We start from the raw sequence: 23,885 nt of genomic DNA, 5'->3' as shown, positions 1-23,885 counted from the left end.
GTGACTATCTATTTATTAGATGTTTTACTTTATCTTTGCTCTAAAATAGGACAGAAAGACAGAAATGTAACATTTCAAAGCATAAAGCAAAAATGTTAATGTTGAATCTACAACATTCAGTTGTCAATTTGCTCTAAAACATAATTCTCTGACAATCGCCCTATTTGATCACAAAACCCAACACTTGACATGTTTCGGTGAGACAGAGAGCATACAGATGAAAATAGACATTTTAATGACTGAGAAAAGTTCCAATAAAACGCAAAAGATTAAAAGTAGCAAGAACGTTAGTTCTCCACAAGTAAACAAAGGCTTTTACAGCGACAAATTGCACTGATTTTACATTTCTAAACCCAGATTTATTCTTCCAAAACAAACTTATATACCATCAGAAAGTATATGTTTGTTTCTTTAAAACTGTCCAGATACAGTAAACCTTTATTTATAGTTACTGATTAATCGCCACTCTTAACAGCCACACCAGTAGTTTAAACTGAAGAGAAACATTCATTACAGTAACTCTTGGTCAACATGAGTGCCATGTAGTAAAATCTGAGATAAAAATGAAAACAACCAGTCAGAAAATAAAATAGGCCCCTGCACAAAATTAATTTGCACATGTGCTGAGTGTTGCACTGTATACTTTAGCTAATATACTATAATTAAACCAGACATTGTGGTGTTTATTTGGTGTCAGGAGACAGTAAGCATCAAACCCAAACCTGTTTGTGCTACTGATTATAAACACGAAGCAAGTCTTTTTTTCAAGATTATTATTTTTGATGATGGCATTTGGCAAAGTTTGTTTATTGCTTGTCCCATAATGTATCATTGCATTATGTTTTCATAATGTAAAGCACTTTGAACTGCCCGGTGGCTGAAATGTGCTGCACAAAGAAATTTTCACTTGACGTCCATCTTTCTTGTGCACGTTAGCATAACAAAGCACTTTGCGTGGCTTGTATTCTTATTTATTAAAGCGCTCAATAAATCCAATTTACTCCACCTGCACATCTCTGAATAAGAGTGGAGATTACTTGTGGCTAATGTATTTTTGCCGGGTTTATTTCACTTTACGGATGTCTGTACTACAAACATGCAACTTTCCTCTTGTTTGACATTTACTTGGTCATTTATTTATAGCCCTCACATCCACAAGGTGTAGTTTACAGTGACTGTGAATAAATGAGTAATGTTAAATACTCATTTTATTTAACCACACCCACATTTTCCAATACTGAACAATCCATTCACATGTACATAGTAATGGTATTGACCTTACAATCTGTTGGGCTACATAAAGACAAAGGAAGACATCTTAATAATGTTAGCTAAAATGTCTAATATGCATGTCTGTAAATAACAGGGAAGAAGGACAATATTTCAAGTGCTGTGTCTACAAAAGAGGCTATTACAAGATCTGTTTAAATTCAACTACAGTCAATGAGCTGCACTCACCATCTGCACCCACTGGTTGTGAATTTCAAAGAAAACTTAGAAAACCAAATATATACGACATAGAAGCAGCTTTGTCTACCTATGTTTGAGATAGACTTCATTCCAAAAGTGTGTCTGCTTCTTCTGTAGGTTGCATGGAGGTTGTGAGACATGAATGTCTTTAGTTCATGAAACAGCAGTCCACAGTCAGCTTTTACTTCTTCCCTTATTTTATTATGGGGGCAAAAAAAAAACAACCTCAATTTGTCTTTGACCTTCCGTCTGTTTCCCTTCACCTTTTGATGCGGCTGAGTCTCTCGCACATGATGGAGAGATACTGGGTCAGCTTCACCATGGCAATGATGGCGGTTCCTCCGATCAAAGAGCAGGTTGGCCAGAATAAAGAGTGGAAGACGGCAATTCGACCATAAATCTGGGTCATGATGGCGCTGTCTGTCTTCTCTGTTGGGTCGACATAACACTGAACTGTGAGTTGAGTCCTGAGTCTCTGAGAAATGTCCTGAACCATGGCATGCGTGGCAGCATAGTCTTTATGACACTTTGGAATGTAGAAACACTGAAAAATAGAAAAAATGTAATCATTGTGATTTGTCTGGTAAAAAACAGATTTATATTTCACACTTTTCTTTTAGGCTTGTCTAATACTTCAATATTATGGTAATAGTTGCTGTTTAATGAATCAACACGACTAGGCCTGTCATGATAAATTTTGCTGAGCGATTAATTGTCTAAAAAAATATCGCGATAAACGATAATATTGTTTCAATACCTTTTGACACTGATTTAATGGAAATGACTAATGTACGCCATTTCCTGCCATAGATAGATACACTTTATTTTCAAAAGAACATATAACACTAACTGATAAACTAAATAAACAAAACAAAAATAAAATGTATTCTCAGTCTCCATTAACCAAAAACGTACTTGAATAAAAACTAAACAACATGAAGCCAAAGTGGAAATAAATACTGCATTCAACCAAAAGAGAGCAGATTATGAAGTCTGTATACTATATTGCCCTTCAGTAATAACTAGATTTAAATAGAGAAGATGGGCACATCCGACAACCTAATGCATTAGTGCATACTACACGATTTTTTTTGTCCCCATTTTCCCCTTATGACAATCTTAGATCGTTGGCCGATCTTAAGATTGTCGCTGGTGATTTCGTAACCGGTCATCCTGTAGTGTGATTTAATCGTCATGGCCGCTCTGATCTAAATCTGGGGTTTTCCCCGACTGGGAGCTTAAAGCTGAATGTGACGGGCAGCCAATCAGAAAGCGTGGATTCTCCTCTGCTTTCTAATGGGAAATTACATCGGAGATGATATGTGGAAACAACATTAATATTTATTTAAAATTTCGTGCAAAGAATATAGAAATGACAAGATGAGTTGGAGCCAAATTGCTACCGCAGTTGATAAACCCGGTAACTTTTCAGCTGTTCTTCCTTAACGTGACATAAATAGGTTATAATGATTTTCATTCAGTCAGGACTTTACGCTGACTCTAGCCACATGCATCACAGGCAGATTCTAGTAAAGCATTGATTAATGCCTGATTTTAAAATTAGCTAACTGGACGTGTAGTCATTATTTTGGGCTACAAGTCCAAAATAATGGCTGTGTGGCTGGACACCACACAGCAATCGAACCCGATCGAACCGTTATACCTAAGATTTCTGTGTCTCTCAGATTTTGAAAATGGGCCGACAACTCGTGTCGTGTGCGCTGGACATTACACTAAGGAAATGAGGAAGGGAAGGTCAGTGGAGAGCACCGGAATTGAGCCTTTCCCAGGTGAAAAAAAAGTATACTTTAGTATACTAAATTTTAACATACTTTTATCAATGTACTAAACTGTACTATTTTGGAACAACTAATTTTGTGCTTAGTATACTTTAGTAGTATTTAAATAGTATTAAATTACAACTAAAAGTATATTTTAGTATACTATATGTACTTTTTTGGAACAACTTCAAGTGTGCTTAGAGTGTACTTAAAATATACTTTTTAAATATTTCACAGCTTTATTATTATTATATTTTGATATAAATATTATATTATGAGTTTAATAATTCTGTCTCAGAATTATATTAAAATATATATTTCATACACTTCAAATATATTTTTAATATACTATTAATAATAGTATATTTTTATCAGTAATGTATTTAAATTACACTTAATTTTTTTTTTATTTCCTGCTATTGATAATAAAATACAATTTTAATTACTCGTGAAAGTCTTTATTCCTACTTTCCTATTTTGTAAATGACATGTATAACTACACTACAGTACTTACATTATTTTAGGCTACATTTACATGGAAAGATTAATTACACAAGATGCCCAAGGTAATTCAAATATTTTGTTTTATTACTAACATTTTAAAATTGCCCAATTTTACTCACAACTTTATGAACTTTACATAAATTATCAGTTTACACATCAAAAGTGAACACATGAACATGAAAGTTTAAGTGTGACAATAAAACATGAAAGTGAGGATCAACGACAGAACATTCCCGTTCACTGCACCTTACGGAATCCTACAAAAAAAGAACAATAGAGCAATTAAACTAAGAAAGTATTTGTATATAAAGAGAACAGAAAAATGGCAAATAAAAAAATACTTACTATTTCAAGATGTTGTGGACTCGCCATGTATGTGACATCATAAGAACTGATGATGATTGGGACCGGATGCCTGGGGTGGAAAAACATTTCTGGGTGTCTTTGCCTGTTTATGTTAGAAGTAGAAAAAAAATAGTCAGCAATGTCATAGAATCAGTTGATGTTGGCATTAACTATGAAGCTGTTTTAAGTGTGGACTTAAGGAGACAAACTACCTTAAAATCTTTCCATCCATGATCTGAACACACTGATCCCTGCAGTGTAGTGAGGGGGGCTGGTGGTGCCCATCTCCAGCAGCCATCAGATGAGAGGCAGGGTTCACCCTGGACAGGTCACCAGTCCATCACAGGGCCCTGAAAGCCAACAACAAATAATAAAAAAAGAAAGATAAATGTTAGATTAACAAGAAGAGAAAAATTCTTTCCAGTTACCTTTAAATCAAATCATATTTATTAAGCACTTTATGTTGGTAACACAGCAGTTTTTGTTGTTGAAAATGTAGCTAGCTCCTCATTGAAAAAACAAACTTACATCATGAAGACGATGTGAAGGTACATCCTCAGAGCTGGTTGGTGATCTGGTGGAGTCAGAGCCTCTACTGAGACAGAAAGTCTTTAGGTTTTCTCACACCCGATTTCTCTGGCTTCCTCTTTCATCTTCCATTTGCTTAGTTGGACTGCAAACATATGTTGAAGATAAAATCATTGATGAACGAGTTAGAACAACAACCTCACAATATCAAAGTCTCTCTGTCTTATGGAGCTTAATTAAAACCAGGTTAGTTTATGAATTAAAGTATAAGTCGCAACAAACAGCCTCCATGCAGTTATAACATGAAGCTGAATGATTACTATAGTAATAATCATACAAGTCACAATAAAATTGATAAAATAATTATTTAAGAAACCAACGTAAGTTATATATCTTTACTGCACTGATTATAATTAAATGAAGATAATTAATAACCAAACTTACCACCAGCTAGAAACACTTAGCAGCCTTCGTCTCCCCGGGCTCCTTTTGTAACACACATTTCATTTCTATCGGTTGTTCTCCCGTTGTGTTGTCGTCTAATTCGGACTAGGACGTCTCAAGCTTGAATTTACCAAAATTAGTAACTATTGTCAAGGCCCTCTCTACTGTTAAGGCAATATTATGCGAGTAAAAATGGCGAATTTAAACAGCGTCTGTTATCTTCCTTGCTTTAAGTTTTTTCTTCTCTTTGTGGCGGTTTTTTTTAAATAAATGAAAATGTGCAATACCGCCACCATCTGGTCTGCAGTATGAACTGGAGCTAATGCCGTTGATTATAAGGTTTTACATCACATCTGAAAATTGATTGGATACTTTCTTAAAAATTACATCATGATTATAATTTTTTTATGTATGAAATTTTAATAAATAGTAAAAGATTATTAAGGCACTTAAAAATTCATACATATTCATTCATATTTTGTTCACTTAAAGTATATTTTTATTTAATATATTAAAAGTGTATTTTTGTACAATTATGTTTAAGTGCGTTTAAAGTACTAATTTCGAAATTGGTACAAGTATATTTTTAGTATACTTCAGATATACTTATAGGTAGTACACTTAATATTTAGTATACTTAAAGTGTACTTTCACAAATTTAAGTATGTTTGAAGTATACTAAAGTATACTTTTTTCACCTGGGTTGTTCATTCAGTGTCATCAACAGAAAGAAAAAAAAGGCAGGAAGAGATGATAAAGCCGGTAATTAAAATGAGGTCGATAGGTTTAATTTATTGTGCGATTAATTGATTTATCATTTAGCGCGACAGGCCTAAACACGACTTACTTTATGATTTTAACACTTTATAATTGGCCATGTAGTTTAACTTATTAAAAGGAACAAAAAGGAACTGTTTCTCTTGAAATCTACAATCATATTTTTGTTTTGTTTACATTCAAGATGAAATAATTGTTCCCACAACATGACACAAAGCAGAGCAGTGCTGCCTGCTGTGTCCAGATGACAGTGGGTTTGTTGAAGCAGGTGTATGATGGCGTCTTCAGTTCCAACTCTACGGTGATAAGCAAACGGCAGAGAGTCCTGATATGTGCTTGTCTGCTTATTCAGGTGGGCCAACAGGAGTCTCTCCAGGACCTTCATGATGTGTGATGTCATGGCAACAGGTCTGTAGTTGTTAATTACTGATTGATGAGTTTTCTTTGGTACCTGAACCAGGCAGGATGTCTTCCACAACAACAGGACCTTCTGTTTGGTCAGGCTGAGGATGAGGAGATGTTATAGAATCCCTCAGAGGCCTTCAGGACTCTGGGGCTCACATCGTCTGGACCTGCAGCCTTGCTCTGGTTCAGTCTCTCCAGCTTGTGGAAGCAGAAGAGGCAGTGACTGAAGTAGAACATAAAGCATCTGAGGTTTTACAGGAAAGCTGTGGGTCAGAGGAGGGCAGGATGTCTGTCTGGTTGGGGACAGGAGAGGAGGATGATGAGCTTGTTCCCAAGATGAACTTTTTGAAGAATGTGTTCCACTCCATCTTTCCAATCCTGCTTTTGCTTGGAACCTGTGATCTTCATGTCTCTGACATTGTTTTGCTGGAAGTTGATGTCCAGCTTCTTCCTCTACTTTTCTTTGCTGTCTTGACTTCAAGTTGTTTCTGTATACTCCTCAATGATCCCTGTCTCCCTCCCTAAAGTCTCTTTTTTTCACTTTTTAACAGTCCTGATGATGCATGTTTTTTTTATTTGGGAACATCTCACTGTTCTGGTGGGGAGTTTGTACAGTCAGTAACATCATCTCTGTCCTTCCTACTGTATAGACACATAACAACACAGGACATTTTTAACTTCCTGTGAACATTTTTCACAGTCATCTTTTTATGTCTTTGAACAAGGGATTTATATTCTGAGCAGAGAAAGACAAGATTGTGATCTGATTTGCCAAGTAGAGGTTCATTGTGTGGAGGTGTAAGAATCATTGACACAGGTATACAACCGCAGCATTTTACTTTCTCTGGTACAGCAGCTAACAAACACATTGGCGTGTTGTGTCTATAGCTTAGCAACAAGAGATAGGATGACATCACATGCACTGTCAGCAACAGTTAATGATTGTTACCGAAATAACAATCTTGGTAAATGATACGGATGAAACTTACTAAGAGTTCAATATCCAGGCTGCAGAGACTACACCTGACAGTAGCACGTTCTGGGTGACACCACTTGTTGTTCAAACCAGACTTGTCCTTGTGAATGACATGAAGCCACAGCTGCAGCATCAGTGGTTGCATACCTCGGGATTGCTGTCGTGTGTCTCCTCATTGTGCAGCAATCGGACCAGCCGTCCTGATGAGTTCAGGCTGACAAACACTTGGAGACAGGGGTAACGGGAACTCTTCCAGCACTCTACTCCACAACTGTATGAACAGTTTACATCCCACACTATGGTGGAGTTCACAATGGTGCAGCTATCCTCATCTGTCCACACACTGGAGAGACAACGGCAGTCATTTTTTAACACCGCATCTTGGAAAAGTATTCAAATTTCTTGATCGTTTCCACATTATGTCAGTGATCCAACATAAAACTGCAATGTATCTCATTGGGATTTTATGGGACAGGGCAAGATCACAAGACAAAGTAAGACATGATGAGCAAGCAAAAAGAAATTGATATTTAGCATGAGCAAGGCTACATTAATGAACAAACTCTGTTTGTTCACTTCATGGATGCAAGCTAATGGTGAAAAAAACCACGATGAAAAGTCAAGTTTTAAGTTTGTACTGCACACAGTAGACATGTGGTAGGTGTATTCTGCATGTGTGCAAAGCTAGTGGAGACAAACCCCTAAAGATCTGCAGCTTTAATCACAGTGGAAGGTGGTTTTGCTAGACCAGGGGTGGGCAAACTTGGTCCTCCAGGGCCAGTGTCCTGCAACTCTTAGATGTCTCCCTGCTCCAACACACTTGAATCCAATAGCTTAATCAATGCCTAAGTGCAGTCAAGTTCTCCAGAGTCTTGCTAATGATCTCATTATTAGACTCAGGTGTGTTGAAGTAGGGACACATCTAAAAGTTGCAGACCGGCCCTCGAGGCCTGGAGTTGCCCAACCCTGTGCTAGACTCTTGTGTGAAATAATACATTTTAGATTTGTTTTTTAATGTTTATCTTCATTTTGAGAATCATTTAGCATTTGCCTTCTATATTAGAATTTGCCCACAAAATTCACACAAAATGCATTTAAACTCATGTCTGTCATGTGATAAAATGTATAGAAGAGGAAGTAGTTAGAGTACTTCTTTAAAGTTGCCATGTACAAGTTTTATAAAAACAATATTTATTTTACATGGTTGTTCAAATGGTCTCCATACTGTGACAGTTTGGTATCTCCTCTGCCTTCTCCCAGTTCTGACTAGAAACAACCAATCAGAGCCAGGGGGAGGGTCTTGGCACTCTGAATCACCTCTCCATGTGGTGCTGCTCATCCCCCCTCTAACATTCACCTGGCTCTTTGCTACACTGCAGCTAGCATCACCTGGCGTGAAGGCTAAGGCTAGTTAGCATCATACAAGGATTCTCAAACCTTAGAGAATGGTCAATGACAGGAAATAAATGGTTTTCCTGTAAGTTGTTTCTCTGACATTAGCACATTTAGCAGCGACTACAAAGGTTTGATTGGCAGCTTCAAGACCCTTCTCCTGGGTCTGATTGGTTCTTTTTGATTGGGGGCAGTGCATTCATAAACATGGTAATAGTAGCTCAGGGCCACTTCACAGATTATCTGTCTCCTAACATCCTGTCACAACATAGTGACAGCTTTAACACATATGAAAGAAACATATTTTTTAAAATAAAAAATTACATACTACACCTTTAAGGGACTGTAGATGTGATCACCTTTCCAGAAGTTGGTCCAGTATAAAGCAGGACAGTACCTGTCAGAGTAAGAGCGCAGGATGGTGATGCCCAGGACGAAGTACATCATGACAGAGAGGAAGACCATGCTGAGCCCCAGCAGTATGGCTCTGTCCTCGCCCGCCCTCAGAGCCGTCACCGTCTTCCTCCTGTCCAGCACCTCATGGTCCCGAATCCTCTGGTAAATAGAACTGAACAGGGTTAAAATGGTGTCAGTTTCTTGTCAAATGTGTTTTCCGTCTACTTCAGCAGGAATGAATTCATCTAACAAACTCAAAACAAAGCTGGCTCAGAGTAAAGGTGGTACCTGCGTTCATTCCTTCTCTCTGTGACTTTAGTTCCTACAAAGAGAAACATTGTTTCTGAGAAGTCAGGAGACAGGAGTCCACCGCTGCTGCTAGAGGATGTGATCCACCTGCAACAAAGAATGCAGCAACGTTTCAAACAACCTGGATTCATTGGGGCTGAATCAGGAAGGACCAACCAGATCTTTTGTGAATTCTGATTGATTTTCATTTTCTCAGAGGAGAACGTTTGCTTCAGCATGCTCTAACCTTGCAAATACAAAGTGACTCCAAGGATCATATTTCTCCTTTAACATATGAGCTGATGAACAGACTGCAGTGCACAACAAGTGTTCAGAATACACTACATTTGAATATGTCATCATCACTGAGGTGATCCATCATGGCTCCCATTTATGCACGTCCTAAATTTAACAAGTCTAATTCATCACATCAATCAGCAAAAGCAGCTGATGTTCTAACTATGACTGTGAGTTGGCACAATCAGGGTTTATTTCCAGCCTTACATACAATAAAGCTGATATGTTCAGAATCTTATTTCATTGCTATTAGCCAAGATTAAATATGATCTGAGTAATTTTCACCAAGGAAAGTTGTATTTTGAGTGTTATTTTAGCTCTCAGGTATTGGCGCATCATGCTAACTGGCTATTTGGGAGCAGCATTGTTTCTTTTTTTTTTTTTTTTTTTTTTAAGCAAAACTCAGTAGGCTTTTCTCATGGTGACATGCATTAACAATCAATTCAATTTATGCTTTTTTTTTTTTTTTCTGCAGTTCCACGTTAAAGTTTGATGCAGCTCTGCTTTCCTGAATGGACCATCTTCATCTCCACTNTTTTAGCTCTCAGGTATTGGCGCATCATGCTAACTGGCTATTTGGGAGCAGCATTGTTTCTTTTTTTTTTTTTTTTTTTAATAAATATGTTTTTGATATTCTCATGCCATCAATAAAATGTCTAACTCCATTGGCGAGAAATGCAGACTGCTTCTTTTTTTCTCCCGTTGCCATGGTGAATAGTGTTTAGGTAGGTTTATTCAGAGTATCTGCCTTCCACTCTGGGCTTGTTAACTGTTTAGTGAAACAGGGCCCAGGAGTTCACTGAGGTTTGGATTTAGTTGTTTTCAGATCTCACTTATGTTAGTTAGTACTGTGTGCTTTTCAGTGATGTTGTTTTCATATATCTATATGTTATTGTTTATTGTGGTTTCTTGTTTTTTTTCTCTCTGTTTGCAGGTGCAGGAGCAGGCTTTTAGGGTGTTTTCTTGTATTCTCTATCCTTCCTCTTTTTAAGTCTTACCTCCTTTTTTCCTCTTTAACTTTCTACTCCACCAATTTTCCTTTCTCTTTTCCCTGCATTTGAAATAAATCCAAAGCAATGTGGTAAACATCAGGAACTGAAAAGAAAGTTGCTCCAAACAAAAAGAGAATCTGGTCCCAACACGCAATTAACTTCTGTCAAATGAAAGTACAATGAAATGACAAAAAAAAAAAAAAACCACATAGATCTTAGCCCAACACACACAGCCTCATCTTTGGTTGCAGCTCAGGCATGGCTGGATGCCAATATGACTGTTATAGTGGCCTTTGCTGATAAATGAACTGCTGACAGGTGATGGATAGGACTCAACACATGGAAAGGATGCAACACATGCCATTCAGCAGGACAATGATTTCAACGTTTTTTTGTGGCAATCCAAAAGCTATTCAGGGAGAAGAGGTGGAATATGATGAAAGGCAGAGCTGGAGCGCTGGCACAAACCCAGCTGAGCACCATTCCATTAGCTGATGTTCAGCCCAAAGACACCAGGCAGCAAAACACTGAGCATGGCTGAGGATAGCTGGAACAACGTCAGTGAAGAATTACAATCCTGCATCTCCATTCTGAATAAATGGTTCACCTGAGCACTGCTACCAGTCTGGATGTTTTCACTACTGGGAATTTAACCGCTTAAATTCTACCTCACCTCTTAGCCAGTGATTTTAAGTTGGGTGGATAGAATTGCTACTTTTTTTTTCATGTGAGGTGTCAAGAAACAAGGAAATACTGTCTTCCTGCCATAATCTGCAGAACATATTGAATATAAAACAGTCTTGTGTTTTTCAGGCCAGGTAAGTGATGATGAAGCAGAACGTAGCTGGTTTCTGGTGGCGCAGTCAGACAATGATCAACTGTTAACATATAGGAGCATATCTCTCCCAGCATGGCCCAAATCACCTCAAAGCTTGTCCATCCATCGATCTATCCTGACTTTCCTTTTGCTGCGTTTTGATACACTTATTGCCTGTGACTGTTAAGTAAAATTTTCCTGACACAAAACCCTTAAAGTAGAGCACAGCTACACCCTTGTACCCTTGAAAAAAAATAGAACAAATGAAGAAAAGAATATTTTTTTCTATCTTAGAAGTCATAAATCTAAAACTCAACATTCTTTTTGGGGGTAAAAAAAACTGAGATGTCAAAGAGCTGATCTTTTAAGATCAATGGTCCAGATCCAAGGTACCATTCCAGACAATGTATCTTTGTAGTGGACGTGAAAAAGTGTAACTGATCTGTGTTTGGCTGGTCTTCTTGTCTGACAGATTGGGTAATTGTAAGTGAGAGAACATCAGCATCTGTCAGCATAGATGAGGGAGGTATCTGCAATGTGTGTAAATAGAATGGTAGAACATGGAGTAAGAAGAAAGGTGGTAGCTCTTAGGTCAGGGATCAGCTCTGAGTCTTCTCTTGTTTGCAGTTGTGGTGAACAGACTGACTGATAAACTCTGGGTGAAGTCTGAGCAGGATATATGATTTTTAGTTAAAGTAGAAAGAAGAAAAAAAAAAGGTAAAAACATGGAAGACATCAAAACCCGCACTCTAACCCTAATTTAGCCATAAGCAACTCTAAACAGGTGGGTTTTAAGTTGATTTTTAAAGGCACTCAGTGTTTCAGCTGTTTTACAGTTTTCTGGAAGTTTGTTCCAAATTTGTGGTGCATAGAAACTGAATGCTGCTTCTCCTCGTCTGGTTCTGGTTCTGGGGATGCAGAGCAGAACCAGAACCAGAAGACCTGAGGGGTCTAGACGGCTGGTACAGCAACAGCAGATCTTTAATGTATTGTGGTGCTAAACCGTTCAGTGATTTATAAACTAACAGTATCTTAAAGTCTATTCTTTGAGCTACAGGGAGCCAGTGTAGGGACTTTAAAACTGGTGTTATGTGCTCTATCTTCCTGGTTTTAGTGAGAACACGAGCAGCAGCGTTCTGGATCAGCTGTAGCTGTTTGATTCATTTGTTAGTCAGACCTGTGAAGACGCTGTTGCACTAATCAATACGGCTAAAGATAAATGCATGGATGATTTTCTCTAGATCGTGCTGAGACGTAAGTCCTCTAATCCTGGAGATGTTCTTCAGGTGATAGAAGGCCGACTTTGTGACTGTCTTAATGTGTCTCTGAAGGTTCAGGTCAGAGTCCATCACTACTCCCAGGTTTCGGCCTGATCGCTGGTTTTTAGTTGTAATAACTGAAGCTGTGCATTGATTCTGGTTCGCTCCTCTTTAGGTCCAAAGATAATAACTTCAGTTTTGTTTCTGTTCAGCTGGAGAAAGTTTTATCACACTTCAGTGTTTCAGAACATCAAACCAACTGAAATATTTGTCAAAGACAACAATAGTTAACACAAAATGCAGTTTTTAAATGGAGGTGTTTGTTTTCAACACAGGAAAAAAGAAAACACCCAAACCTACATGTAAAAAACCTACTGTGTAAAAAAAAAAAAAAGAAGTACCAATGCACTACCAAGGCATCCCTTCCTTCATCCTTTGATGCTTACATAAAAACATGTCACACCAACCCATGCATTCAATCACATGCACATGCTGGCTTCATCTGGAGCAGATCATAAGACGCTTGTCTCTTTCTGACGCATTGAGTGTTCCTCTTCCTGGAAGGCCGGCCTGGCAGGTGGCGTGGCGCTGGCGCTGCTGCTGCTGCTCTGAGTGACATGGTTGGGCTTGCTGGCATACATGCATGCTTTTATATGGAAACTTATGCTCACATAACTCTTTGCTTGGATGCCCTTTTGGATCCCCTAACCTAACTTTAAATCACACCATCAGTCTAATGTCATGACTTATGCTTCAGGATTTCGGTTTGTATGGACCTCCAACATTTGTAACATAGGCAGACATAGTTTATGATCCTGTTACAGAAAGGTTAATTGCATGACAGTTTTATTACATTAGTATTGCAACAGCTTGTTTTATTAAAGTTAAATATGTTTTGTGTAAACTTCAAATCCAGACTAAATATCGTTGCAAAATTGGTCTTGATATGACTTTCCTGCACTGTTCTATTTCAGTGAAATTGTGTGTTTTCAAGTGATGTCATGAGAACTTTAGTCAGCTTGTTTTTGTTTTGTTTTTTTCTTACCATTACAGTTGTGAAATCAGATCAAATTAAAAAGTCTAATACCTGCTCAGTTCCATGAAACAAGGTGACTTAAACTATTGCCTGGTCCAGCGATGGGCAGGTAACCAAATCCTCAGTATCCATTCAAAGAACCATTCAAATGGTCCATTTCTGAAAATATACTTTAATTTCTAAATACCGACAATTTATCATTAACACAGTTTTATATTAATTGTTTTGAATCATCAATATAAAGCAACAAATGACAAAGGAAAATGTAACCAAGAACAGAAAAAAAAACTGGTCTTCTGTTGTTTTGGCCGAAACAAAAATCCTCTTCTGCACCATTTAATATAAGAACTAAGGCAACGCATCAATGGTAACACTCAACTAGGAACTTTAACCAAGAAGCAACAAACAAGAAGAAACCATGGAGAAAGGAGCACCGTGACCATCAGTGGAGCAGCCAGGTGGCGCACAGAGACGCCATGACACGTGACGAAACAAACCATGAATGATGTATGCTCAGACAGCATTATATGGAAAAAAAAACAAAACAAGAATAGCTGTCACTACCTGAGACACAAGTCCCATCATTCAGGGTAAAGAGCTGCTCTGAAGAGTCAGGTCATTTGTGAAGGTCACATCACATGCATAGTCAGGATGTAAACTGCTGAAATGTCTGACAGAGGGCTGCACATGGCACAGTCAGCAGCCTTGTTGACTTGTATCAAGACGGTACTGGTTTGAGTCCTGGCCTGGAGCTTTTGTCCGTGGAGTTTCTATGTTCTCCATAGATTCTCTCTGGGTACTCAAGCTTTCTAACAGAGGTCCAAAAACCATGACTGTTTGATTTATTAGCCTCTCTAAGTTGCCCTTAGGTGTGTGTGTGTGTGTGGGGGGGGGTGTACGTGTGCGTATGCGTGCGCGTGCGTGTGCGTGTGCGTGCGTGTGTATGCACAGTGGCATTGTGCTGTGTGTCACTGGTGAATCCCTCCTTTTTCAAAAAGAACACTGATGATAGGCACCAGTCCCCCACGGCCACGCAAAGACGAGCTGGTATAAACAATAGACGGACGGTTTGACAGATTATTTAGGAATATGCTGCTTTACCTCTGGGACAGAACTTGGATCTAGGAAAGATGATTTTCCTGGCATCCCAAGATTTTTGCTGCAATATGGGAAACCACAGAGGTTTGTTTTATGCTCAGTTCACTACATATATCTACACAAGCTGATGAAGTATTTTCAGCATTTCATGTTCAAACACTTTTAAACTGCGGGTGTACTATGTAAATGTAGATCCAACCTTTTTCAAACAGAAAATTAAAAAAACAAACCGGAGTTCTGGTCTCCGGTCAGCATGTAGTTGGTCACCTCTGGGAGGCAGAGGACACATATTTAACTGGCTAACTAAATATTTAGGTCCAAGTTAAATATTTAGTTAAGATGCAATTTAGTTTCCGACAAGTGCAAGTGAAATTTCAAAATAAAAGTTGGATTTTGGGGGCTGCTATATAAACTCCACTAGTGGGACTGAATTGTTACTTAAGTAACATTTTGTTACTGTAATCATTTATTCTTTGCCTCCCAACATGTCCAACATTTTAGATGACAACATTGGATGTGCTGCTTTAATGGCTGCAGGGAATCTGCAAGAAGTGAGAGAAGAAAAGTTGTAGAAGTACTGGGAGAGAAAAGGCTGGAACAATGGGACTGAGCTGATTAACTAAATACAATGTTTAATTTGGAAAATAAATATTTAAGTTGAAACTGAATACTTAACTACCCCACCCCCACCACCACCCCTCAATAGAGAGGAGGAAGTGAAGGACAGCGAGATTCAGACTGGCTCATCTGTCACTTCTGTTGTGATTGTTAGAATGAGTAATAGTAGAGCAGCAGGGACAGCTGGTGTTAACAGTCAAGATCAGACTCTGTGTCTCCTCACAGCAATGTAGCATTAATGAAATAATCCAGATTACTAAAGCGTCATTCTGGTACATGTAATTAAATTACTAAAGAAAGCCACAGAACAGTAGCTATAGTAGGCTCGTTCAAACGTTCTGTTATCAAAGTGTCTCAAGACACAAAACAATGTTACTGTCATTAAACACAAACAGAAGAACCAACCCAGACCTAAATGATCACATGAACTAAGAAACAAATATCAACCTGAAAAATAAAAATATAAATTGGAAATTTAGAAATGTATCATTTAAAAATCTGGATTTTCTTAGTGTTATAAAACACTAGGAAGTAAATACAGAACAATAGCTAATGGAAATCAAACTTAGAACCATCTGTGGTCATCAAAATTTTAAGAATCACAAAGATTAGAAATGTGTTACATTGCACTTCTAGCTTTATTTAACTCTTATATTGTAATATAAGACCATATACCATCCAGCTGCTTCTCAAGCGGATGAACCAATATTGTGTTATTTGATTCAAGTAGCCAATTAAATGACTAGGATCAATATTTTCTATAAAATGTGAACTTTAAATTGAAAAGCCTGAATTGAGCAAGCATTTTAAATCTGGCAACAGGAATGCAGAAATGAAATTTAAGCACAAATTTTAAGGGGTGAACTTTTATTTTATAAATAGTGAGCTTCCACGATGGTGCCAATGGATGATAAAACTATATTGGTGCACACATATCTTAGAAACAGCAGCAGTAGTGAAAAGCACATTATCCTACTTCCACTGGCAGATTCATTTACTTACGACAAGATATTTTTCCCATATTATAAGTGAAATAATCTGCCAGTGGAACTTGTGCTTATTGATCAATAATAAGGAATTATTGACTTCAAACAAGTTACTTGTAAGTTAGTTTTGTCTTGTTTCGAGTTTACTAATAGAAACTAGACAAAAACAAAAACACTTGGAAAGATTTTGTTTCTGCAGTGTAGGTTGTGTTGAGAAAAGCTTTATTAAAAATCAAATTGAATTAAAAATGTTAATTGGATTAATTTTAGTTAGGTATTTCCACAACCACATCCTCACAGATAGGCAAGAGATGCTACAACTTTGTAAACATCACATTGTAAACTGCCAGTCAGTTATGAAATTCCTGGCCTGCAACACATTTTATCTAAACTGCTGTACAGAACCCAAGATTCTGAACTTACCCTAAAATGGAGAAGTCACCAAACCTTTCCTGGCTCTAGGTTTTCATTGAGGCTGTACCCTGCTGTGTCCTGTAGGAAGTGCATCATGTAATGAGGGTTTCATGAACTGAGCTGCACTGGCAGTCTTCAGCATGCCTCCAGACTGTAGAGCGAGCAGCAGTCATTGGCCCTCACTGTGTACGCTGATATGTAAGTGATATTATGTGTCAGAGGGATTTAGGGGCAAGTATTTCAACAAACAGGTTGAAATACTTTCCCCTTGAAATACTTGCAAACAGACTGTAAAGCTGTCTGTTTGCTTGACAGACTGTAAAGCAAAGAAAAAGTCAATGCACTGTTTCTCAAATGTAAAAAATATTATGTTATGCACAGTGTCAGTTTTGACAGAAGATTATCCAGGAGAATGTGAAAATATTTTTTTATAATCAGAGATTACATTAGATCGTCCACAATACAGTAAAGATTTTAAGAATATGGAGTCATTTCATTGAGAAAAAATGCAAACCTAAGCTCAAAGAGTGTATTTCTGATCGTAAATCCCTCTCATCAGTCTCAACAGAACCCCAAGGACAGGGGATTACTTACAAAAGCTTTGTGGAACACAAGTCACATTAACACATGCTGCTGTAAACGTTCCTGTGTAATAAATAGATTGGCATGTTAACCCAAATCACAAAACTTCACAGGCTTTTCAAAATGGAACATCACAGAGTGTAAGCATGGCTTTTAAACACAGGAAAAAATCTTCAGGATTTCTGTTTTTGTTCAGTTTTTTTGAGAACACTTGACCCTGTGTGTACTGATGCACACATCAGTACACACAGTTGTCCGTAGGAAGTCCAAGGACAGGTTTTCTCAACAAGTAACTGCAAAATGCTGTTCTACATAATCCAAATACATGGCTGAAGACATTTCAGATTCTGCCTGCCATTCCAGACTTGTCTCTGGTAGAGAATGTGTGGAAGATAAGAGACAAAAAAGTGAAAACTTAGATCTAGGGCAAATCTGGAAGAATCTAACAAGACTGCTTTGAAATTTCTGGACATGAAATTCCAAAGCAGTGTGATGCTGTAAAGACAGTTCTTTAAACATCTTCTACCTGAGACGGTCAGATAACAGCAGAGTGTTTTCAGTCAGAGGCTTCTTTAGACCTGCTGTAACACTGACCACTAGAAGCATCCAGCCTGATGCTATTGAAGGGATTTTCTTAAAGACATCGTATATTTAACCACCAGAGGGCAGCAGAGCTAATGTAGGAGTCTGAGCCGAATCTCTCAGTTGTATTTTGTTGTATTAAATAAAGAATATAATAGGCACTCAAAATAGTTTTCATAAACCATACACACCCTGAACACTCCTAACATGCCATCCTGGATGTTTTACAGTTTTCTTGATGTCAGAGCAAAACTGCTGTTAAATCTTTTTTTTTCTTTCTTTTTATGAATATTTTCTTTCTTTTTATGAATAATACATTTTGTTCTGATTACAGAACAAAATGTAATATGTATTATTTTTATTGCAGTTTCTCTGGAGGGTTCCATTTGTCTCCTATGGGCACTAAGTGAGACTTCATTCTGGTAGGATGTCAAAGGGTTGATGACATCATTCATCAGTGGACTTCATCATTATTTATTTCCAGTCTATTCAGTGTTTGCTTTGTGTTTCAGAAACTTCCGCAACACCTTAAACATCATAGTAAATGGTTAAAAGAAAAGAGTAAGATGGGAAAACAGTCATAGATGTGAGAAAATACATCTTTCCTAAATGTGTTTATGCTTTTAGAAAAGCTGTTTAGTTTTGCAAAACATCTGCTATTATTGGCTCCTTTGGGATGTAACGCGGATAATAACTGAGTAAAGTGCGTAAACAAATTAGTGTTTTTCAAAATCATACCAAAGATTTCATGCAAACCATAAAACAGTTTAATAGTGACTTAAAAGAGGGACAACCTCCATTCATATTATATACAATATTATATACAAGTACATGTGTCACAGCATAAGGAGAGTAAAACCAAGACGGAGAGGACAGAATGAAAACAAAAACTTACTGTAAGTCTAACCCTCGGCTGCAGAGGATGATGGTTAGCCTGAAGCTCCTCTGGTGCTGGATGCAGTTGTTACTGTTTGTATCAGCTGGCCGGAGACTGAGAGGACGAGAGGACTGCCAACGGTCAGGCCCACAGGATGGACTGGAATCCCATAAGCAAACAGATGGAGAATAGGAGGAAGTGAAGACTGTTCTTTCCTTCTTGATGGCAGGAGACCATAACTGCACACACTTCCCATTCACTTAATGAAGCCAGGGGCCAAAGATTTCCTTTGCTCTATTATTTTATTTCTTTACTCCAATCATTGATAGGTATTCAACAACATTCATTGAACTGTGTGTTTTTGAATTGCCAAATGTCAGCTAGAGTTCATTCTTCAAAGGCAATAGGGAAATGGGGGGAAAAGTCAAAATTTGTGCTACAATGATAGAGTGTAAGTATACAGTGTATGTGTGTGTGTGTGTGTGTGTGTGGGTGCGTGTGCACTTGTGTAACTATATCATTTAGGACAATTTTTACCTGAAGACTGACAGGGTATATGGAGACTAAAGCCGTCTCGTTTAGAGGTAAGGTGTGAATTAAGATTTAGTTAAGATTAGGATTAGTAATGGTTAGGGTTGGCTAAAATCCCTGGGTGAGACATAAATGTAGTTATTAAAGTGAATGAAAGTTAAAATAAAGGCCTTATACTGATAGTAATGCAAACTTTGCGTGGGGAGGTGGGTGAGGATGGAGGCAGGGAGGGAGAGGAAGGAAGTGAAGGAAAAACAAGCAGTCAACACTGCAGAAAAACAACCAGGAATAACTTTTTCTCTCTGACTGTGCTCCAGTTGAAACATGGACAACCAATTATTAAATGTTATGTGAGGCTAACAACAATTAGCTGTAAAAACAATGTGGTATTTTTCTGTTCCTGAAGCATGCTGGTCATTTCACCCCTTCACCGTTAGTTTTGGTTTTCTTCAAACCTGGTCCTTCTGGGTAAGAAATGGAGGCCTACTCATCGTCTGTTATCAGGAAATGATTCCAATAAATAATATCTCCCAGCAGGCACGTGCAGAGGAGGGCGGGGGCGCTAGGGGTGCTTGAGTACCTGCCCCTTTTGCTCCTTGCCCCCAAGTGCCCTTTTGGTCAATTTTTTATTTATTTATTTCTTTTGGTATTATTTTCTAAGCAATTTTCTGAAACATAATAACATGTACAAATTTTTTTAGTTTTTTGTTTGGGTGTTTTTTGTACAACATAAGCCCTCAGGTCACCTTGTTGCCGTTGAGCTTTTGCCCGTGACGCATGACGCAGTTGCCTCTCGCGCAGTGAGATAAGGCGGCTAACTGGACCTCAACGTAGCGAACGTTCCAGATTACAGAACAGTTTTTAGAGTATTAAAAGAAAAAGGTTTTGGTGAATAAAGTGGAGCAGACTTGCTACTTGTCAGATAACCGAAAACGTTGAAGTATCGTTTCTGCTTCAGCACGGAGTCAAGGTTTAAGCAGAGAGGTAATGAAATACAACAGCCACTGACAGGCCTCTGCGTCTGCCTTTCTCTGAAGAACTACTGAGCGGGAGGAGACTGTTGTTGTGCTATTAGCTAGCTGCTAGCTAATGACTTTGCTATCAAAGCTATCTAGCTTTGTGAAAGTCAGGGTGTAGAAGTTGGACTCAAAGTCAAAATATATACATATTGAGATTAAAAGGTTTGATTTTATTGAACTATATTATGTCAAACTGGTTTTTAGAAGACCTTCAAATTTCTGATTCTTGTTTTTCCCTTCTCTCTCTACCCTTCTTTTTGTCTACTTATTGTTGAATAAAGAACAGAAATGCTGTAAAAACATAAAAAAAATGTTGGAGGTTTACAAACTCAAGATCCATTATGGCTGTTATTGTTATGAGAAGTAGTGGTAGCTTCTTCCCTGTATCGTTAATGATAGCAGCCATTCTTCAGTATTGCTTATGCAATAAGGGCACATCGCCCATAATGGATTATCCTTTGCTGCATAATGTACATTTCCTTTATGCAGACATACATTTCATTTATTCTGGCATTAGGTAAATGTATCTTGAAGGAGAATAACACTTAAATAAAAGTCCAACAAGGATATTCATGTAGAATTAAAAATAACTCACCCTGAATTACCAAGATAGATATAATGTATGCAATAAAAACATGTCATTAATAATGGGGAAAAAACTCAATCCAGACTTTAAGTAAGTTTAGGGTCTAGTTCGCCGAGTATGAAGTTAATCGTTTTTCCCCCAATTATTCAATGAAAAAAAAAACTAACCTGAGTTAAGTAAAATAAAATTGTAATCAAAACCTTTGGAATTGTAATGATTTATTTTTTAAAAACAAAATGTTTTGTTTAAAAAATGTTTTACATTAAGTAACTAATTTTTGTCTCGTGAACTTAAAAAGTTATTTGCCAAACATAAACTTTTATTTTGCACACATCAGAAATCTTTTGTTGCGATTTTAGGCCCTGCTCAAGACGTCATGTGAGAATCATAAGCAAAACTTTGAATCACAAACAAAAACTTTGAATAGCAAGAAAAGATTTCTGACAAGCGCAAATAAGTTTGTTTTGCAAATAATTTTTTCACTTCATGAGACAAAAATGTGTGATTTTAATGCAGGCTTTTCTCATGGTGACATGCATTAACAATTCAATTTATGCTTTTTTTTTTTTTTTCTGCAGTTCCACGTTAAAGTTTGATGCAGCTCTGCTTTCCTGAATGGACCATCTTCATCTCCACTGCAAGTGTAGCAAACGGGCAGCTCTTTGTTTTAATAAAGTTACGAACGGTTTGATAAGGAGTCAGAGGAGGACGTGCTGGTCTCAGCCTCCTGGCTGCGTTCAGTTTGTCACCTAATGTTGAGATCGACTCACAACCTTCCGCGATTGACATATTGCACCGCTGCTCTAGCAAAGCACAAACAGTTCAGAAACAATATAAAACGAGAAAAAACTATGTATTAACTGATTAAGTCGTGTTTTAGATTGTTCTTGAAAACCTAATCGATCACGGCTGATTAGTGGGTGAACTCACAGCTGCAGAGTGAACCCATTCATTTTTTACAGCAGACAGCCGCTCTCCTCTCTTGCAGGTACTGCGTACCCCTGCTAAATCTTTTAGGGGTACGCAGTACCCTGCCGTACCCCCTTACTTTCACCCCTGTATATGAGACTTGGTCATTTTTCTTTCTCCATAATTCTTGCCTAAGTAAGATAAAAAAAATAATTGATGTGCTGTGGTTTGCACTTTTACAAGTTCAAAATGAAATTCAAAAATGATAAAATGGTGAAGGATCGGGGCTGCAGTGGTGGAGTTGGTTGCACTGTTGCCTTGCAGCAAGAAGGTCTGCGGGTCTTTCTGCATGGAGTTTGCATGTTCTCCCTGTGCATCGCGGGTTCTCTCCTGGTACTCCGGCTTCCTCCCACAGTCCAAGACATGACTGTCAGCTTGATTGGTCTCTCTAACTTCTCCTTACATGTGTGTGTATGGTTGCTTGACCTGTCTGTCTCTGTGTTGCCCTGCAATGGACTGGCAACCTGTCCAGGGTGTACCCCACCTCTTGCCCATTAACAGCTGGAGATCGGCACCAGCAACCCTCATGATCAGCATGTATGATAATGGATGGATGGTACAACAAAGGTACAAATTAACTCAGATTAAAGTCCTTAGCTACACACTTGATAACAAAAGTGGATCAGCACTCATGTAGAGTGTGATGCAATTAAGTATAGATAATTAAAAGTACAAATAATATCCATATTATATTCAGCTACCACTACTTCTCATAACAATAACAGCCATAATGGATCTTGAGTTTGTAAACCTCCAACATTTTTTTAATGTTTTTACAGCATTTCTGTTCTTTATTCAACAATAAGTAGACAAAAAGGGTAGAGAGAGAAGGGAAAAACAAGAATCAGAAATTTGAAGGTCTTCTAAAAACCAGTTTGACATAATATAGTTCAATAAAATCAAACCTTTTAATCTCAATACGTATATATTTTGACTTTGAGTCCAACTTCTACATCCTGACTTTCACACATACCACACTGTAATATGTAACAGAATGGAATGATTATAAGACTGGATTAAAAGCTGTTATAAAACATACCACTTGGTGTCAGCAGTGCTGATCTGACAGCGAAACCTTAACTGAACATAATTGCAATGTTGCTTAGGGCTCTGCAGGGGTCACTGTGGAGCTTAAAAGCGCCGACATGAGAGAGGTGGTGGCTGTCTGAAGGAGGAGATATTTCCACACATCCTCCATGGTTCCAGCCTCTAACATGCAGTGTTTTGGAACAGGGTTCACTCAGGCTTAGCTTGGCTTCTATTTTGGAACTCCACCCTAACAGATCCAAGTGGACTCAGTGACTCCACCTCACCCAGATCCTTCTGTGTTGGCTAATATGTGTGTGCATGTGCGCGCGTGTGTGTGTGTTTTTCTCCACTGTGTTTGGTATTGGAAGAGAAAGCAAGACAGAGTGAGCCCAAAGCATTAAAGGCGAATGTAGGTCAAAGGCTATATAGGCGGGTGGAGGAGGTGAAGCAAATGTAGATCGAGTCAAAACAAGAAAGGACCAAAGAGGACAAGACATCTGACCTCTTTCGTGTGGGTTGAGGTCAGAGAAACACAGTAGCAGAGAGATGACCACTCAAAATCAGTTATGAGAGCACTTTCTGAGTGTGTTTATGTGAGTGAGTGTGTGTTCTGTCCAATCAATAGCAGTTACTGTAGCGGGATGCATTTTTCATATTCCATCTCTCCTCCAAGAAAAAAGGTGACCTACATACAAAATCCGTAAAACTCTCAGAGATAAAAGTGAGAAAGTGCTTTCTGTCTGGTGAGTGTGTGTGGATGCGTGTGTGTGTGTGAATGTGTGGGGGTGGATGGTGTTGGGGTTATGGTAAATGTTGCATCAGTAATGAAAACCATAGTGCTGCTGCTCAGTGCTTTATTCTTGCACATTGCTATAGCAACCACTGAG

General features: G+C 38.1%; 1 protein-coding gene across 4 annotated transcripts; it reads right to left on the bottom strand.

The window, feature by feature from the left end:
• Nucleotides 1-1,110: 1,110 nt before the first annotated feature.
• Nucleotides 1,111-18,996, bottom strand: s100p (S100 calcium binding protein P). 4 transcript variants are annotated; one of them, XM_017304232.1, is made up of 6 exons: nucleotides 18,883-18,995; nucleotides 16,833-16,901; nucleotides 9,307-9,414; nucleotides 9,020-9,190; nucleotides 7,378-7,573; nucleotides 1,111-2,014 (listed from the first exon to the last, which is right to left on the bottom strand). In XM_017304232.1, exons 3-6 carry the CDS (start codon nucleotides 9,354-9,356, stop codon nucleotides 1,730-1,732), a joined length of 702 nt encoding a protein of 233 aa, XP_017159721.1. In that variant the 5' UTR covers nucleotides 9,357-9,414; nucleotides 16,833-16,901; nucleotides 18,883-18,995; the 3' UTR covers nucleotides 1,111-1,729. The 4 variants fall into 4 exon arrangements, with proteins under 4 accessions (XP_017159721.1, XP_008406038.1, XP_008406037.1 ...); XM_008407816.2 differs by lacking the exon at nucleotides 16,833-16,901 and having other exon boundaries at nucleotides 18,883-18,996; XM_008407815.2 differs by lacking the exon at nucleotides 18,883-18,995 and having other exon boundaries at nucleotides 16,833-16,966.
• Nucleotides 18,997-23,885: the final 4,889 nt, after the last annotated feature.

The sequence above is a fragment of the Poecilia reticulata genome, linkage group LG4, assembly GCF_000633615.1.
Source record: "Poecilia reticulata strain Guanapo linkage group LG4, Guppy_female_1.0+MT, whole genome shotgun sequence".
Taxonomy (NCBI): Eukaryota; Metazoa; Chordata; class Actinopteri; order Cyprinodontiformes; family Poeciliidae; genus Poecilia; species Poecilia reticulata.
This window is presented reverse-complemented; position numbering and strand designations above follow the sequence as displayed.

Coding starts and splice junctions, on each gene's coding strand:
- s100p (XM_017304231.1), bottom strand. CDS start 9,545: ATGCTGAAGCAAACGTTCTCCTCTGAGAAAATGAAAATCAATCAGAAT. Junction 7,574..9,019: donor CTGCGCTCTTACTCTGACAG/GTACTGTCCTGC, acceptor TTGTCTCTCCAG/TGTGTGGACAGATGAGGATA. Junction 2,015..7,377: donor CACACGACAGCAATCCCGAG/GTATGCAACCAC, acceptor TCTATTTTTCAG/TGTTTCTACATTCCAAAGTG.